Below are 18579 nucleotides of genomic sequence, written 5' to 3' on the forward strand. Positions count from 1 at the left end.
GCCTGGAACCAGGGAGTTATTTGCAACTGCAGCCTGACCTGTGATGCCGAGTTATGCCTAGCAGCCCACTAATGGGGCAAACAGAGAAATCTAGCAGCAACAGCTCCCCTCTCCCCATTTTTCTCTCTGCCCCTCCAGGGAGCCCCATCCTGAAAGTGAGCCACATCCCCTCTGCTTTTCCTCTTTACTCAGCCCCACACTCCTCCTCCAGCCTTTCCAATCCCACAGCTGCCCGCCCCCTCCCCACACCGCTCCTCTCACACCCACATTAAGAGATTGTACGTACAGCAAACTGAGCTTTTCGGCTTCAAGCGGAAGCTCCCAGACCAGCCAGCCGGGACCGCTTCACCCTCACCGGCATCTCTGACCATCCTACACACTGGCCTCTGCCTAGACCCTCTTCTTGGGCCCAAGCACCCTGTACATCTCTCTGCTTCCGACCTGCCACCAGACCAACAGAGACCCAGGGTCCCCGGCCTCTCCTCTCCCCACATGGAACTCAGAATCCACACAAGAAAAGGAAGCAAAGAGACTTCCACACCTTTGCAGCATCACCTGCTCCAGCAAGATCCCAAAGCCACTGTCACCATCCAGGCTGCCCAGGGCCCCACACCCCCTTCTCTGGTAGTTTTAGCTCCAGCCCAGCCCACAGGATGCAGTGCCTAATGGCACTTCCGAGCAGAGAGCGAGAGGAAAAAAAATGCCATCTCGTCAATGACAAGCTGTTCCAATCACACAGCTCAGACACCCAATGCCCCGGACAACAGACAAATCAGGCCTCCTCCCTCTGGTTGGGAGGAGGCCAATTCAGCACATCTGGAGAAGCGGACCCCCAAGGCAAGCTCCCTCTCATCCCCCACATCTGATCAGACAACAGTGCTCCATCCCAGCAGGCAGCCTTCTCCAACCAGTTCCAACAACTCTGGCCAACTGCTCTCTTGGTCTTCAACTGAGAGACTGCTCTCTCTCCAGCTCCAGAGCCCAGGCAAACCCCAGATGGAGCAGGAGAACACCAGCACGGCCCTTCTCAAGATAACCAAGCACAAGAGTAAGCTGAAAACCAAGTACTCACTGTGGTGAAGTCTTGGTGGCCACACTCCTGCCCTTTGAACTTGCAGTAGAGCATCATATCCTTGAGGTCATGGCCCACACGATGCAGGAACTCCAGCATGCTGAACTGCTTGGGTTTGTAGTGTTTGAAGTTAGCTTTCTGCCGCAGAGCCTCCAGCACTGTGGGGTCAGCCAGGTGCGGGTCCGGGATCTGCAGGTTCACGTCCAGCAGGGCCAACAGCTCCCCGGCATGGTACAGGTCGTTGGTGGTGAGCCTGGAAAACCGGAAGCCATTGAGGTTGCAAAGGGTCACGGCTGGGAAGACCAGGCTTTGGGCCACCACCTCATCCACCTTGGTGACATGCTGGTAGGAGAAGTAGTAAGACACCCTCTCCGAGCTCTCCAGCAGCAGCAGGCCCAGGGAACCCACGAAGGCCACGGCCCAAAGCACACGCCGGATGGTCAGTGGCCCATACACGAAGATGTGGCGGATGCCGTGGAGGGTGGAGGTGTTGGCAAAGATCTGGAGGCTCGAGGGCTGCAGGCTGCCCTCGCTGGGGCTCTCCTTGAGGTCCATGGGGACCCTGTGCAGTTCCGCAACTGGCTTCAGGTTGATCAAATCCCAGAGAAGAGTTACCGGTCCTCAAGCTCTGCTTCAACCTGGATGTTCAAGGGAGAGAACCCAAGGCAAGCATCAGGCGAGGTGCCGTGAGTTTATCCTGCGAGCCCAGCCGCAAGCTGACAGGGGTGAGTGTTTATATAAAACCCATTCAAACTCTAGCTCCTGATTTTTTCCAGGCGATAAGGAGGGCTGGTTTTATTTAGGGAGACACCAAGGTGATGTGGAAGAGATGTGGGTGGGAAGGGAGAGCTTAGCCAATGGAAATAAAGTCCTCCCCCCTACACACGCCACTAGAGACAAGATTAAAAGCGAGAGCGAGGGAGAAAATGCTTAAAACAAGTCTCTGAGCAGCTTGGAGCCTGTTAACCAGTGCATAATGCCCCGTGTTAACCATCCCGGGGATGTCAGGGCGGCCACGCCGATGCACTGCGGGCGGGCGGCGCAGAGGCACAGCCTTCAGAGCCGCCGCCGCCGCCGCCGCCGCCGCTCCGGTTCTCTCCCCCGCGCTGTTCTGGACTCCAGATTCGGTTTCTTGCCGCCGGGCTCCGTCCCTCTTCTCCTCCTCCTCCAGGCCCCCTTTTTTCTTGGGCAGAATTCCAAACGCCGGCGGCCGCGGCTAGCGCCTCGGAGAGGAGGCAGCGCGGGGCCGCAGAGAAGCGAGGACCGACCTGGAGGCTGGGCAGGAGGCAAGGGGCTCGGACGGGGACTCGTCCCCTCCCCGCCTCCCGGAAGAAAAGCGAGCCCCCGAGCACGCCAAGCGAGCTGGCCTCCCTCACCCCTCCTCCACCAGGCTGCTGGGGGAAGGGCGCGGCGGGGAGGGGTGGGGGCCAGAGCTGGTGGGGGCTGGGGACCTGGCGAAAGTTTCTTCGCGGCCTATTTTGAAGGGAGCTCCTGGGGGCTTCTCCCCGAAGGTGGAGACCTAGCCCTGGGAGTGAGGGCGCGACACCCCGCCCCCGCAGATGGCAGAAAGGCACTTGATCAACTCCCATGAGCCAGGTATGAGGATGCAGGCAGCACTCCTTTGCACCAATGTCTGCTCCCGGGGAAGGGGGGAGGGGGGGAGGCTGAGCCTGGGGTCTCCGGAGGGGAGATGCTGGAAACCGGGAAGGAAAGGAGCCATCTAAAATCACAGTGCCTCTGCTGCAGGCAGGAGGGCGACATTCCAGGGAGCAGGCATCCCTTGGAGCCCCAGAGAAAGAGCAACAAGTATCCCTCACCCCTGCTGAACGGGCTGGAGATTCTGTATCTGAAAGAGACAGCTGGGGTTCCAGGTAGGGCTGACTGCATTCATTCCCGTTGGGCCGCGCGTGTGCGTGTGTGTGTGCGTGTGTGTGTGTGTGTATTCGTGTATTCTGCCCCAGAATTTGCCAGATGGAAGCACAGCTGGAGCTATAGGTGAGAGCAAAGAATTGGGCTTCCAGCCACCTACCTCTTTTTTCCTAAAAATCCACTGGAAGTCAGCCCCTACTAGCAAGTGGGTGTGGCTTACCCCGAGCCAGGGATCAAATGGCTGGAACCTAGAGAGTCAATGATGCTAAATCCCTATCAGGAAAGGGACAGAAAGTTCCAGTGGCCAATCCAATGCATATTGCCAAGCTGGGGCAAAGCCACACAGAGGCGTAGACGTTGAGCCAACCTGCTGTCCCCAGGTCATGCCACGCTTAAACAACGCTCCTTGGAACACGTGGAGAAGCAGGCAGCTTAGCAAATGTCCCTCCTGGTGTGTATCTACTCTGGAATATTTCTCTATCCATCTGCCCTCCTGCTAAACCAGATCCAATCTAAGAACAGTGAGTGCACTCTGAGGCACCATGTGACATGAAATCAGTGGTTTATTGATCCTGGAAGCTCAAAGAGCAGAAGCAATAAGCACAAATAACAGAGGCTAGCCAACCTCATGCATGCCATCCCAGAGGTCCTGCACCCCTGCCTGTAGGGCTGCCTGGATGGGGCACAGGGTTTTCAAAACGGATGCCCAAATAAGACCCTGTTATATGTCAGGAACTGTGTGCGGGTGCCTTATCATCTCACTTCACCCTTCCATCCACCTTGACAGGCGTGTGTTATTACGCCTAATCTTCAGACAAGGAAACTAAGGCTCACAAAAGAAAAGTACCCTGGCTAAATCACACAGCTACTAAATGCCACAGCTGGGACTTGAACCCAGGCATGCTTGCCTCCAAAACACAGCTTCAAAAAGCAGACCCAAAACACTCCTCCCCAAATGTAGGAAGAGGGGAAGCAATTCTTTCCCACTTTCCTCATTACACACACACACACACACACACACACACACACACACACGTGCGCGCACGCACCTGCCTGCCAGAATCTGAAAAGTTGAGATAGTAGCCTTCACTGCTATGTTCAGTTGCATATACTATCCAGATGGTCTCCACGCCTTACTATCTCAAGTGTGTGTCCTTGGGGCTGCTTTAGGGGAGGCAAGTGGAATGTACGTTTCAAGGACAGGGAAGGGTGAGGAGCCTGATTGCCCAGGGCCAGCCCACAGTCCCATCCTGCCAACGACCTCCTCCAACACCCCCTCCCTCATGACTGCTTTTACAATCTTACACGCCCCCCTCTTCCACTATGTGCCCTGAGAGATCAGTAAGCGGTTTCACTAGCATAAAGGTGACTCATTTGGGGTGGCTATCTGGCTGCATGAGTGGCAGATACCACAGCAACAGTATAGGCACATTTAAGAGAAAGCACACATTAAGACGATGTTTCTCAAAACAATTGTTTTTTTCCACCCAAAGCCCCATGATCCGAACCACTGATTTCTTAAGTCCCCTAAGGTTTGGGGTCGGATCACTCCGTGTATTCACTTGTATACTCATGTGACTTAATAACGATGCTATATTAGCAGACGCAACAGGTACGCACACACAGCATTGTTTGGATAACAGCACTGGTGCCTCCTTGGGAGGCAGTGAGAATGTCCAAGGCCATCATTTTGGAGGGCAGCTTTTCTCATTAGAGACCTTTCAGTGTTCAGTCAAGACAGGCTTTGCTGAGCTATCATTTAAGCCTTGCTGGGTGGATTTAGTAAGGGCTTCTGTGCGCTATAACGTCCTCCAGGCCAATGGAGGGGACAAAGACAGCAGCCAAATGATGGTACCAGTGGAAAACAGAAAGTGCCCACTTGCCCTTGAGGAGAGGGACATTGGCAGCCTTAGGAACTTGACCTGGTTGTGCATGGCATACATGTTACCAGGGAGGCAACACTGGCAGGCATGAGGAGACGCACTGGAGGCAGGATATGCCGGACCAGTACCCCCACCTTTTCCCCTCTTTCAATGGTGTGTGTTCCATTCCAAGTACAGTTAAGTCCCCAGCTTACGAACGAGTTCCGTTCCGGGAGAACGTTTGTAAGTCGGATTTGTTCCTAAGTCCGACTTGGGTGCATGATTGGCTGCATCTGTGAAAGTTCGCAACTCGAATGTTCGTAAGTCGGGGACTTGCTATATAGTGCATTTCAACAGGTCCAGTCTGCAGCAGGAAAATAGCACCCCAGTAGAGATTAAGTTCCCCCTCACCCAGGGGTGCCAAATAACTCACCCATCCCGGTGGCATGTTCCACTGCAAATTCTGGTAGATAATGGCTCTCCCAGGTGTGACAGGGCTTGGTGTTCTCAGCAGCATAGCATGTTGAGCCACGGTGAGAATTGGAGCAGCAGCTGTTTCCCATGACTTCCATTAACTTTACAGCATTGGGTGCCTCCACAGGGTTCCCCAGTCTGGCATTTGGGGCAACAGGTCCTACTGGTTGATCCTTCAAATGTATTAAAGCCTGGGATAGTACTTTAGTCCACCTGGCTGTCAATTGATGGTTGTTAGCACCAATTCAACACCAACAGGAATCCACAAATTGGGGTGCGGTGAGGGAGGAAGCTATATTAAGTGCAAACAACTCAATTGTGATACAGTACGGCTGTGGAACAGCTCAATACATACATAACTCAGTTATGATACAGCTCAGTTATGAAAAAACACAACTATGGAACAGGAGAGGGGGCCAGACGGTGAGACAGCAGGGCGGCCCTCTGGCAGAGCCTCTCTCTGGCTAGCCCAGAGGTCAGCAAACTGCGGCTCGCGAGCCACATGCGGCTCTTTGAGGACGTACATGGGGCTCTGAAGTAAAATTGAAAATGAAAATAAAACTATCATAGTTTCATCTATAATATTATTTTAAATTTTCCTTATTTGTAAAAATATATTTATGGCTCTCAACTTTTAAATTGTTGTAAGGGACAGGATTGGCTCTTCCAGGGGTCGGCAAACTTTTGAGACGGAATGTATCCAAATGTGGCTCACAAGTCGCAGTTTGCTGATCCCTGGACTAGATGATTCTTCTCAGCTGTCCTTGGCTTTACTACAGCTCTAGTCCCCTCCAGTCGGCCTGCTCTGCGCCAGTATGGCAAGATGTCTTCAGTGCTCCAGACAGTGAAACACAACCCAAAGGAGAAAGGGAAAATGCGCAACCTGAGCCAGCTGAGAAGCTAACTTATATAGAGAGAAGTCCTCACCCCCTGATCTCTGATTGGTCTGTCCTCATGCAAATGAGGACTTCAAATCCTCACAATCTGACTGGTCCAAAAAACACTGTCCTGATTGGTTGGAATGGAGCTTCTCCGATTGGTCAATGAAAATACAAATGAGAATATAGCTGATAGCTGCATAGATCCAATTGGATGGGGAAGTCTCAGTCCTATTGGTTGAAATACGATTCCAGGAACTCCTTTATAAGGGTTGGCTCAGCCAGCAGGAACACAGTGCAGGTGGGCTGTTCAGGGCAGGCAGCAGGCAATTTAGCACAGGCTTCTCCCTAAAGCATGGTTTGCATGAGAAGCCCTTGTTTAGAAACGGCTGCAGGCTGTTTTCAAATTTGAGCCCAATTAGGTCAATTGATCTTAATTATCAGAAAGCTGTACTTCCATGAATCTCCTTGAAGATGAAGCACATTTGCAGGAACTTTTGCAAAACAATCACTCTCTGTAAATAACAAAAGTTTTAAAAATGGTCATGGTTGAAGATCTGATGAGAGTTCATTGTAATGCAATTGATGAGGAAATTTGGTTATTCCTGTGACATATATTTTAAAATTATGACTGATAACATTATATTAGGACAAATCAGATTTTTAGGATTTTCAACAACAAATATACTATAAAGTTTAGCATCACTTCTTATTTGACAATGTTTCCCATGTAATTTAACATATCAAATAAGCCTAATTAGTTTAATATCTCTCTTTTTTTAAGGAGAGGGAACACATCTTTTGAGATGTTTCAGGGGCCCTCTGGAATACTGCAAAATTAATTCAAGGTCAACAAGAATTCATTTAGAATTTGATTTGGGGGAATTTTGTCAAAAATATCAAAAGGTTTTAAAATGATTAAATAAGACCATATGCTGCTACCCACCCTCAGGTCCGCCCACTCCGTGTCTTGAGGTGTACTTGCCTCGCTAATAAACGTTTTTGCCACTTTTGCCTACCTGACTCCATCTTTTGACTGAATTCTTTCCTTCAAGAAGACAAGAACCGAGGAAAACCGCCTTTCCCGGAAACATCTTTGGTGCCAAGACTCGGATCGCCGAATTCAAGCTGTCAAGTTGCCAGGAATATCTAGCTGGATGCATCACTCCTGGATAAAGCCGTGGACAGATAATATAAGAGAATATCTAAATCACAGCACTCTTCTGAGCCACTAGAAGACCTCAAGCTACTAGTAAAGAAATTACCAGAGAAGTGCTAATGACCAAGCCCATAGAATTACTTTTTGTTACCTTTCTCTTGAGCCTCCTTTTAGCTCTAGTGTTTTTCTTCACTTGTGCCCCACCTGGAATCCTCAATGACCACTTCTTCTATAACCATAGCCAACGGTCCAGTGAAGACCCTGGACCTAATATATCTTACAATCTCCACCCTCTATCTCCCTGTCTCTATGGCTACTCCCCCTCTTTTTCTTCCCCCTTTACAAACAGCTCTTAAGTTTTTAAACTTAACCAATTCTAATTATACCCTAGAATGTTGGATTTGCATCCATGCCCAGGGGACAGGGCCCTCGGCTTGGCCTGCTTCCATACAAGAGCGGGGACTAACCCATGGATACATGTTCTACACCACTTCTGGGGAAATACCAACATACATTGGCAAGGGGACCAAACAACCATTCGCAACAAATTATAGGGGCTACATAGTAAGGGGGCCGGCTTAACACTCAGGACGCTCTTTGTTTAAAGCTCCCCACCTTTCAGTTTTGAATGCCGGTGGGATCACTTTCCCCTTCGTTCTACAATCTCACAGTTCATATACATCTAGATAACCAGAGCTTAGACCCTTTCTCTAACCCCCCTATAGGCATAAGCAGGCTAAACCCTCCTCCTAATATATCCTATGGAGCCAATATAACCATTTTCGTTTTTGTCAAGGGAGACCATTAGGATGCTCACATTTAGCCCTACTTGCAAATTTCAATCGGGGACCATTGGAACACATAACATTGTTACCTTGTCTACACCGATCAGCCAAATCGAACCCTAATCGACACCATCAGGAGATTATTCTTCTGGAAAGGCTCTCATAACAGAACAACTGACACCCATGCTTTGGGCTCCTTATAGCCACATCTTTTGCTGCCACTTGTATCTGGAAATATACAGATCAAGGTAACCACACCTCTCAGGAGTACTACCACATGTCGGGATGCCTTCCCCCTGGGAGAGGCATTTACTTTCTCTGTGGGTCCTCCGCATATACCTACCTTCCTACCAATTGGACTGACTTAGGCACCCTTGCTTATGAACTTCCCAAAATCATTTTGGCCTCCAAGGATCAACGCATCCCTGTACCAGTTTATACAAATCCACACCCTCGGAGAAAAAGGGCTCCCATACTTGTTCCTTTACTCACCGCTCTTGGCGTAATGGCCAAGGCAGGAAGTAGGGCAGCCAGAGTCACCAGAGCAGTCTCCGTCAACCGTGTTCATTCAAATCTTTCCCTTGAGTTAGCAGGGGTTAACCAACAGATCACAGTCTCTCTACCGGTATTACAAGGGCAGACCAACTCTCTAGGTGCAGTCGTTCTCCGAAACAGAAGAGGCTTAGATATCCTTACTGCCTCTCAAGGGGGATTATGTGCTATGTTACAGGTGAGATGTTGTTTTGAGGTCAACCAATCAGGACATCCAATACTTCCTAGACAAGGCAAAACAACTTCATACTCGGACAACCCAGGGATGGCTAACCTGGGACGGGATATGGTCCTGGTTCTCCTGGCTGTTGCCCTTTTTAGGCCCTCCTAGGAATTCTACTCATGTTTCTTTTCAGTCCCTGCTTATTGGATATACTGACATATTTTGTTGCCTCCTGCCTAGGGTCCATCAAACTCCAGACGCTCGCGCAGAAACTCCTCTATCGAACAATATCTTATGCCACTCTTCAAAGGACCAACTCCCCAGATCTGTACCAGTGCCCTCTCCAAGCCATCACTAGTGACTTCCATACTCCACCTGCAAAATGCGCTGGGGCAGCACCTCCTCCATCCTGACAGAGAGCAAGAGGATGAGACCCTGACCACAACATCGCCCCTTCTCAGCAGGAAGTAAATACAGAAGAGACTCACCGCCCCCTTCCTAAAGATTTCAGGATCTCAGACTTCTGAGGGGGGAATGATAGAGTGGGCAGTTAGGTAGAGATGAGCAGGAGGACTAACCAGGGCCAAAGCTGCCGATGGAGACCACCCCCTTTCCAGACCTCAGAGCATGCGCACAGGCATACAGGTCAAGCCCACAAGTACACTGGCGTTGAGTTTTGGGCTTCCCTTAGTGGTGTTTCAAATGCATTGTGGGAAATTGGCGGGCTTGCGCTTGCACCTTAGAAGCAGGAGACATGTCCGTTAAAGGGGAGGTGTGGTGAGGGAGGAGAAAAAGCCTACCCACAAGAATAAAACCTGTCACCACTGTCAGGAGAGGCTGCTATCCACCCTCGGGTCAGCGTCAGCCCGCTCCATGTCTCAGAGTGCACTTGCCTCACTAATAAACCTTTTTGCTGCTTTTGTCTACCTGAAAAAAAAAAAGGATCATAAGTCATTGTGAAACAATACATTATTCATTTAACCAAAGTGACAAAGAATTTAAAGGCAAATACAGAAAGTGACATAGTCAGTCGTTTAAAAAAAAAACAACAAAAAAACCTGGCTCTTTTTTAAAAAAAATTCAGTTTTCTTAAGTAATCAAAGACCTGATAAAGGTGACATAAAGCACAGGAAATTATTTTTATAAAACACAGAATCTTTATTTTCTAGGCAGATTACTTTAAAATGTAAAGAAAGACTTTTCACCATCTTATCAAGAACAGACACATAGTCCAAGAAAACTTGGTCTTCTAGCAGATGAAAGAAAATTAAATTTGAGTTTTGCATAAGTATACTATTGATATTAAAGCTCATTTTTCTTTGAGTCAATTAAATAGAGCTCTTTTACAAATTAATTTTGGCTATTCCCTTCAGAGGCAGAAAAACAATTAGCAGTGTGGTTTAACAGCAGTGTATATAAACATCAGATATCCCAGGATCCAAAAAAAAAAAAAAAGGCTTTGTGGTATTCAACACCCCGGTCTCCAATCAGATTTACAATACCTATTTGCTTAACACTGTGGGGACATGCAGGGGCTATGCAACTAGGCTTAGATTGGGTCTACTTGGCCCAGACTTTCAGGTACTGCCTTAATTGTGTATCGCTGTGGTCTTTTTTTTTTTTAAAGATTTTATTGGGGAATTGGGAGAGGGGAACAGCATTGGGGAATCGGGGGAAGGGGAACAGAAAAGTTGCTGTCCTTTTGTTCTTCAGTCTAGTTGTGGAGGACGTTGCTTCACTGGCCCAAGTTGGCACCATCATTGCGNGTTGCTTCACTGGCCCAAGTTGGCACCATCATTGCGCTCTTCCCAGGCGAGGCAGATCAGTCGCCGGCTTCTGGACGGCTGCTCACTGCGGCTGCTAGCCGCTCATGCTGGCTGCCGGCTACACCTGGTAGCTTATGGCAGCCCACTGCAGCCTACGCAGTCGCCGGTGACTCCACTGTGGTCTTTTTAATGAAGGAACAGTGTTAAGTGGAAAACTAAACATTAAAGAACTTTCCTATAGATAAATGCATTTGCAAATCATGCAATTTAACCCCCTTAGATGATGTACCCAGGTTTTTGCTGTGGTATATTTATTCACTTATGAATGAATAAATGAACACATGGATGGATTCACTTTCTATCACACAGAGGCTGCTTTTCTGAGATGCAAGGAAAGGGGACCCTCTTCCAACTCTGGGGAACCCAAGGAAGGTGAGAGGCACAAAGCGCAGCCTCCCGTTTCCTGCAAATAGTGATAGGCAGGAGGGTTAGGAAGCTGAGATCTACAATCAGCGAGAATGCTAATTTGCTACTTAACATGTGCCAGATACATGCTGCTACCACCATCACGCCTTAATTTTAAAAAAAAAAAAGACACACATTCCATTCTAATACACAGATGACATTATTATTTCCAACTCAGAGGGGCCTCAATATACAACTTTTCCTCCTGGCTTGTCATGGCCATAAAGAAAAGTTAAAAAATCAACTATTATAAACCAACACATTCCCTGTTGTTGGTTGGCTTATAAATAAACACCTCATACAACAACTATTCCCATTTCGCTACCTCAGTGTATATTTAGTCAATAATTTGTCATAAAGGGCACACCAGGGAGGAGCATTAAGCAAAGCTGGGCATTTAATGCATACTTGATTGAGATTTTATTTATAGTTGTATTTATTTCTTCCAGGAGAAAGCTACAAAAGCCACTCCACACAGAGTGGACTTTTAGGGGCTCAGCTGCCAGTTAATCTGAGCCCTGGAATGGGTTGAACTTGCTGTGTGGCCTTCAGAAAACCATGCACCATATCAGCGCCATTTCTTCGTTTGTGCTAAATCACTGCTGAGGCTGCCTCCTGCACCAGCTTTCTATGCCGCTGCAATTTGACCCGAGCTTTGACCAAATCATAAATGCATGCTTAATGGGATAAAAATGAGTTTGAATTTGGGATTCTGCTCATTAACCCCATGTCACCATCTGCTGGAGCAGTGTGATGGCAGGGCCAGGTGAATTCGAATTGTCCAACACTTGTTAAACCTGAATTCCTGCTCCATTTCCCCTTCTACCCCCTGTGCCCCCACTGAATCAGAGTCTCTAGGGGTGGGGCCTGAAAAGCCCTCTTCCTTTCTGGGGTTATGGAGGGCAGAACCAGCCATACCTCAGGAGCTCTTCCTATCTGTCAGCCACACCAAACTGGTTTCTGGTGTCTTGCACTTGCATTTCCCCCATAGCTGGCTTCTTCTTATATGTCATCTGCTCAGAGAGACCTTGGCTGGCTTCCCTATCTCCACCCTCCACCCCACTGACTATCCCAGCATTTCCTTTTCTTCTAGGACTAGTCATTTTCTGACATTTGCCCCATATCCCTGTGGATTATCTGTTGTTCTTACTAGAGTATAGGACCCCAACCTTCACCCCCACCCACAGGGGCAGAAACCCTCCCTAGCTGGCTTGTTGGAGGTTGGAGCCCATCATGAGGTACTCAGTTATATAAGCATTTGTGAGTAAATGAACATTGGCTAGATTCCTTATTTCTGATGGTGAGACTGCTTCTCTGAGCTACAAGAATGAGGATGCTCTTTCGGACCCTGGAAAGCCTGCCCTGGGTAGAATTCCTCAGGAAGGTGAGGGGTACCTCCAGCCTCCCAACCCTGTCCACTGTTGCCCCAGCACCTGGAGAGGATCTCAGTGGAGGCAGAGCCAGTGCATCCTGAGAATCTCAGCAGGGGTCATCTGACTGGAAAACCCTGACTTCAGGGCTGAGGTCGAAGTTCTCCTTAACTTCATCATCTGCAAAAGCACTGGCACCCACCACATCATCTGTGGGTGCCAGTGAACGTTGAGGTCAGGGATGAACTGAGTGCTACTTACCTGCCTGATCAAAGGGTTATTCCATCTTCACTCCCCGCTGACTTGGAATGGATAGCTGACCTTGACACTTCCCAGACAAGCTCTTCTCCCTAATTTCCTAATTTCATAGGCTAATGATGTCATGAAGAAATAACTTAAACAGTAGATGTTTAATAAATGCTTGCTGGTGTGAAATAAGGAAGTCAACTCTCAAGAGGACCCCCAAACTCTTCCTTACCATCGAGCCATGTTTTGATAACCAAATATTAGTTTGTACTATGAGCAATCACCCCTTAGTACAGAATCAGTGGCTTCTAACTTTTGTTTTGTTTTGTTTTGTTTTGTTTTGTTTTGTTTTGTTTTGTTTTGTTTGCTTTCAATGGGACACATCTACCTACAGTCCCTTGATCCCGTAAGGACTGATCCTCCCAGGTAGGCTGAGGAGAGGCCATACCTGACCACACTCATCTTTTTTTTCTTTTGATTTGGATTATTTATTCATTTTGTTAGTCTGTTTCACCATTACTAAGTGCATTTCAAATCCCTGAGCTAAATTTCGCTCCCTTGAGGCTAAATTATCACTGAACATTCCATTGACTTAAAAACAGTTGTACCATAAAAGAAAATACAAGTAGAAAACATTGCCAATAATAAACAAGACTGAGGTTTCTGCCTGAGTTGCCGAGAGTCCCCCAATGGGGAGAATTCTTCCCCCACCAGGAGAACCTTGGGGACAGAGAAGAGGACAGGAGTCAAACACAGTTGAGAACTTGAAAAAAAACCAAACACTGGCTGTGTTCTTTTATTTGAATGTGACTTTGGCTACTACTGCCCAAGCTTCCCTAGCGCCCTCCCCTTTCCCCGAAATATCTGTTGTTTCTTTAAATCACCTGACCACACTCATTTTCATCCTGAAGGTGCTTAACCCAGCCCCTTTGTTTAAAGACACAAAAGTACTCTGTCATATAAATGAAACCGGCCTCATTCAAATTTACCCCAGCGATAAAAGACGGGACCCAGAGCCCAGAGGCCTTGATTTCTGCTTTGATTTCCTGTTATTTCCTTTCTTCTCAAGGCTGTGAAAGTCCACCCCATGCCACCTCTGTCCTGTCCAACCTCTGCTCTATGTTTTTCGTCTCTAAATAGTCTTTATTTCGTGTTCTTGTCTTTATGCGTTCTTCTCTTTGAGTCTGCCTCGGTCCCCCTCTCCCCAGAGAAGGAAGTAGAAGAAAGAAACCATTGCTGTTTGTTTTCTCCCTGTCTCTCAATCCCTGGAGCCAATCGCTTCACACCTAAGGACACAGAAACAAGAGGGGCCCTGAAGTCAACAAGCCACAGACAGGCTTTCAACAAAAACTTTATTAGCACCACCTTGGCCAGAGGTGAGCTGGCACACTACAGAACACCCGAGAAAATGATGGCCAAGAAGCCTTGCTTCTGAGTGGAACTTCCTCTCCCCCTTGTGGTTACAGCTACTTCTGATGTTCGGGAAAAAAGTGGTGAACATGGGTGGTATTTTGTCATACCTTGAGCACTCGGCTTATTGCACAACCTCCTTTACTCACCAACTCTCTCTGGCCCACCCACCGACCTTCCTGTATCAGTGCCCTCCCCTCTCTATTCATCCATCTGCTTTCTTTAAAAGAGTGCTTCAGTGTGTATAGATAAGCGTGCACTTCATGCCCGTGCCTATTTGCATTTGATGATTTTTCTCCATCTCCTATATTCACTCTAATTCAATTTACTTACTCCCTAGCGCTTTCATAAAACAACATGAAATAAGAGTAATGAAATAGGACTAAGGAAGAAGAAAACAGGATTAAGGAAAAGGGAGCAATGCATTTATGTTTATAACCATGTTCCTCTTTTTCTCTGCAGCTAGATGAATTCTGCTACAAATTCATCACACATGTTTTAATGAGTCCAGCCCTGGGGTAGGCACTACAAGGGGATAAACACGATATAAAAAGCGTGGCCCCTGCACTCGTGGAGCTGTTCATCTCATGGGTGAGGCACTAATAACGTCGTATCTATATCACAGTTGATGCGAGGCGCTTTCGCTGGCATTACTCCATCTGATTTCTTTGAGCAGAAGAGGGCTCACTGTTTCCATGATATGAAGGAAGAAACTGAGGCTCAGAGAGTCGAAGGACCCTGAGGAGATAGAAAGATGGGCTCAAATTCCGGTTTCCTGACTCGGAGTTCATCATGTTCATTTCCACTCTGCTGTTCTCCTCATCAAGCTTCCCGCACAGATGCTTCACAGAGCTATGACACAGTGAGGCAGCGTGGCAGTGCCACATCCACTGGCCATGACATGCTGGCTGTAGGCAAAAGGAAATCAATGAAGCTAGAGAGAGTGAAAACAGTGACAAGGAAGGATGAGAGGAAGCTATATAGGACTTGGTCCGAGGGCTATATTTGGGAGGTCCTTCCAGACCCTATGTGTCCTTGTGTGTGTCATTCAAAGAGCCATAGAAGAGCCACCAGAGGCTGAGTTTTCAAGAGCTTATTGTGGGAGTAGTGAGAATGAGATAAATGCCTTTTTCCTCTATCTCTCTATATACAAATATAAATATATACTTGCATATGTCTCCTTTTTTTCTGTGTCTGATTATGCATCCAATTTAGCAAGGATTTGTTGCCTGCTAATTTTGGTCTGGTCACTGCGATAAAGCAACGTGAGAGAACACCAATAAGTAAGAGACATCATTGCATTGTTGTTGGAGGAGGTCCTCAGGAGGACATAACCGTTGGTTTATCCTTGAGTTGAACCCAGCCTGGTGCCCACTTTGCAAATGAGCACACTGAGGCCTGGATTAACAGGAGAAAAGTGCCCCAGGTCACGGGGCAGCCAAGCCACCTAAGTCCAGCCTTGTCATTCTATACCCTCCGCTCTTCAGAGAATGCAGTAAACACCAATTAAACTACAGGAGGCAGGCAAGAGACTTAATAAGAAATAAATGTAATCCAGGATGATGGATATATTTAGGGGGTAAATTACTAGGTGAAGATATAAAAATAGATCAAGGGGGAGCACATGAAATTACAAGCCTGACTGTGTGGAAGACAGGGAAGGTACACGGAGAGTGTTGGGTACATTTCATTTGCTGAGAAAACATTCCGAGGCTGCCACCTGAAACCAAGGCGTTCACTTAAAGGAAAATACATGCGGTTCTGAGAGGAGTTAAAATCCAATAGAGTTTGAAGTTGTTCATTACAATAATGTCAACGCTCAAACCCTTTGGTGGGCAATCTCATTCTAAAGTAACCATATACGTGTCTGTGCATCAAGTGAGTCTGTGAGTTGCATCCTCACTGACACTGAAATGTCCTATTAAGTTTCTGCACAGGCTGGACTTTCATGGAGGGAAGGAAATCAACATGTATAGGGAGACAACATCTCATTTCATTCTGTGAGGCTATTCTGCCCATTTTATAGACAAGGAGACTAAGGCTTAAAGATGTTAGATGAATTGCCCATGGTCGCGTAGCAGGTGTGGGAATGCACTTCCAATAAGAATCCAGGATTGAGGGTGGCCAGGTGGCTCAGGTGGTTAGAGCGCGTGTGCTCTGAACAACAAGGTTGCCAGTTTGATTCCCACATGGGCCAGGGAGCTGCACCCTCCGCAACTAGATTGAAGACAATGACTTGACTTGGAGCTGATGGGTCCTGGAAAAAACACACTGTTTGTTCCCCAATAAAGTTAACCAAAAAAAAAAAAATGAGTCCAAGGTCATTGAATCATGCTACTGCCCATGCGCCTCATGAGACATTAGAGGACTGTGGTCAAGCGTTCAGGTGCCGGTGTCCGACTGCTTGCTGAGAGGTTAAGTCTGGAATCCACCACACTAGCTCTATTACTTGAAGCATGCTATGCAACTTGTCTCAACCTTGGTTTATGTATCTGTGAAATGGGGATAATCCCAGTACCCACCTCTTAGGGGTGATGGGAGGACCGACAGGCTAAATCATGTAAAACACCAACAAGTATCTAAGAAAAGCTCAGTAACTATAACACCGTTATTAACACCGTTATTTTTGTTACTACTATTGTCAAAAGGAGACCCAGCTGACATGGAGCCACACTCTGTGGACTTGTGACCTTCCTTTGGTCCCCATGCTAGTCACCCTGTCCCCATGCAAAATGGGAAGTGCGCAGTCATAAATCTGGGTTTCAACATGAGAGCAGACAAGCAGTACGACATCAATATTCATAAGCCAGGGTCCACCTAGGTCCCAGGGGAAGGAGAAGACTCTCACAGCTGGTTGCAGGACCTTTCCTCTGAGATGCGCGGGAAACTCTGACGGTCATTTATGCCCTATGACGCATTGCTTGAAGACCCTCCCTCCCCTGAAAGTGCTGACTCTGAGCTTCCCCTCCTTGTGGAATCAACATAGCACAAGGATTTGCATTTAAACCTATTCTACTTAACCCCCAAAGCTTCTCATGAAACACTCTTATTTTGCTTTCAGAAGAAACAGTGATCAAGCCGTCCCTGGGCTCCAGCTGTTTCACATCTATTTTATCTTGACGTCCAACAACCCTGCAGGTATTGTGGTGGTCATCTGACAGGTGAGGTCCAAGAGAAGCATGGAGGTTAATTCATTTGTTCATGGTCTTGATGGAATTTGGAGCATTCGGAAACAGTAGATAAGTGTGTATATGTCAGAATTTCTCCTAACGCGTGTTAAATGTGGTTGGAAAAAGGGAGGAGCCTTGAGCGGTCTACTTGTCTGAACATAAAATGAGAGAGATATGGAAACAAGTTATTAACTTCCCCATCTCAAAATCAAATGTAAACTTCTTTCAGTGTCCTGCACCTGTTACAATGGAATGTCACCAATATTTATTATGTTACTTATTTCTCTCTTGTATCGTCTGCCTCCCCAGCTAGAATATGATCTCCTGGATGATAAGGGTTTGGGGGTGCCTTATTCACGCCAGTGTCCCAGCACCAAAAACAGCTCTTCACACATGGTAGAGGCTCAATCAATATTTGCTGAATTGTTAAAACAAACAGTTATGCTTCTTGATTTTCCAAAAGTGCCCAGAGCCGTGTAGTCTTCTACGTAAACAGATATCCAACCAGAGGTGGAAGACAGACTTTCTTTTAAAAAGTAACAAAGTCAGGCCGATAGGTGTCTGAATGCCTCATTATAGCATTTCCCCCCTGTCTCTCAATCAGAAGAATTGCCCCTCTAACCATAAGCCTTTTGAGGTAACAGAACACACCCTGGTGAGAATCATATCCTCAAAAGCAAGCAGAGAGCTCATTACATCAGAAAGGCTCAAAACTATTTAGGAAAAAAAAAGTATGGTCTAGAAGAAACAAAGCTTCCGCACATATTCACCCTTTGATTCAAATATTCACTGATTCACTCCCATGTGCCAGGCTTTTGGGTACAACGCGCATAAGACAGCCATGGCCTCCACCCCCCTCAGGCTCCCTCTAACGAGTGCTTCCACAAATGAGCTTCCAACAGTCACGTATTCTCTGATACTGCATGATGGACCACAGGCCCTTTAAAAAGAGGGAAGAACAAAAGGAACCTTAACAATGACATTCCTTGTGTTTCTTGCCAAAGTAGACCAGAAGCCACTAGCAATTATTCCAAAGCCATTACTGCAAAGCCAATTTGCTTCTACAGGTACAGTTGTGGTCTAGGAACTTGAGTTACACTCGAGAGAGCTCATTAGTGGCTGTAAACATGTTATTGAGAGCGGTGGTGTCCTTTCCAGGCTGGGATGCCCTCAGTCAAGTGTGTAGCAGGAAATGGGGGTCAAAATAATTAACCTCGTGTGATCTTGGCAGGACTCCTTGCAAAATTACCCATATGCACTTACTGCTTCTTTCAGCTGAGTAATCGAAATGTATCCACTTTTTCAAAAGATTCTTCTTTTCCTTTCTTCTTTTTCCAC

At 47.3% G+C, this 18579-nt stretch overlaps 1 protein-coding gene across 1 annotated transcript; it reads right to left on the bottom strand.

The window, feature by feature from the left end:
• Positions 1-931: 931 nt before the first annotated feature.
• LOC109374970 (acid-sensing ion channel 2) lies at positions 932-5641 on the bottom strand. The gene is made up of 2 exons (XM_019630036.1): positions 5237-5641; positions 932-1710 (listed from the first exon to the last, which is right to left on the bottom strand). The coding sequence occupies exon 2, from the start codon at positions 1625-1627 to the stop codon at positions 1028-1030; it is 600 nt and encodes a 199-aa protein (XP_019485581.1). The 5' UTR covers positions 1628-1710; positions 5237-5641; the 3' UTR covers positions 932-1027.
• Positions 5642-18579: the final 12938 nt, after the last annotated feature.

This window comes from Hipposideros armiger, unplaced genomic scaffold (genome assembly GCF_001890085.2).
Source record: "Hipposideros armiger isolate ML-2016 unplaced genomic scaffold, ASM189008v1 scaffold_881, whole genome shotgun sequence".
NCBI lineage: Eukaryota > Metazoa > Chordata > Mammalia > Chiroptera > Hipposideridae > Hipposideros > Hipposideros armiger.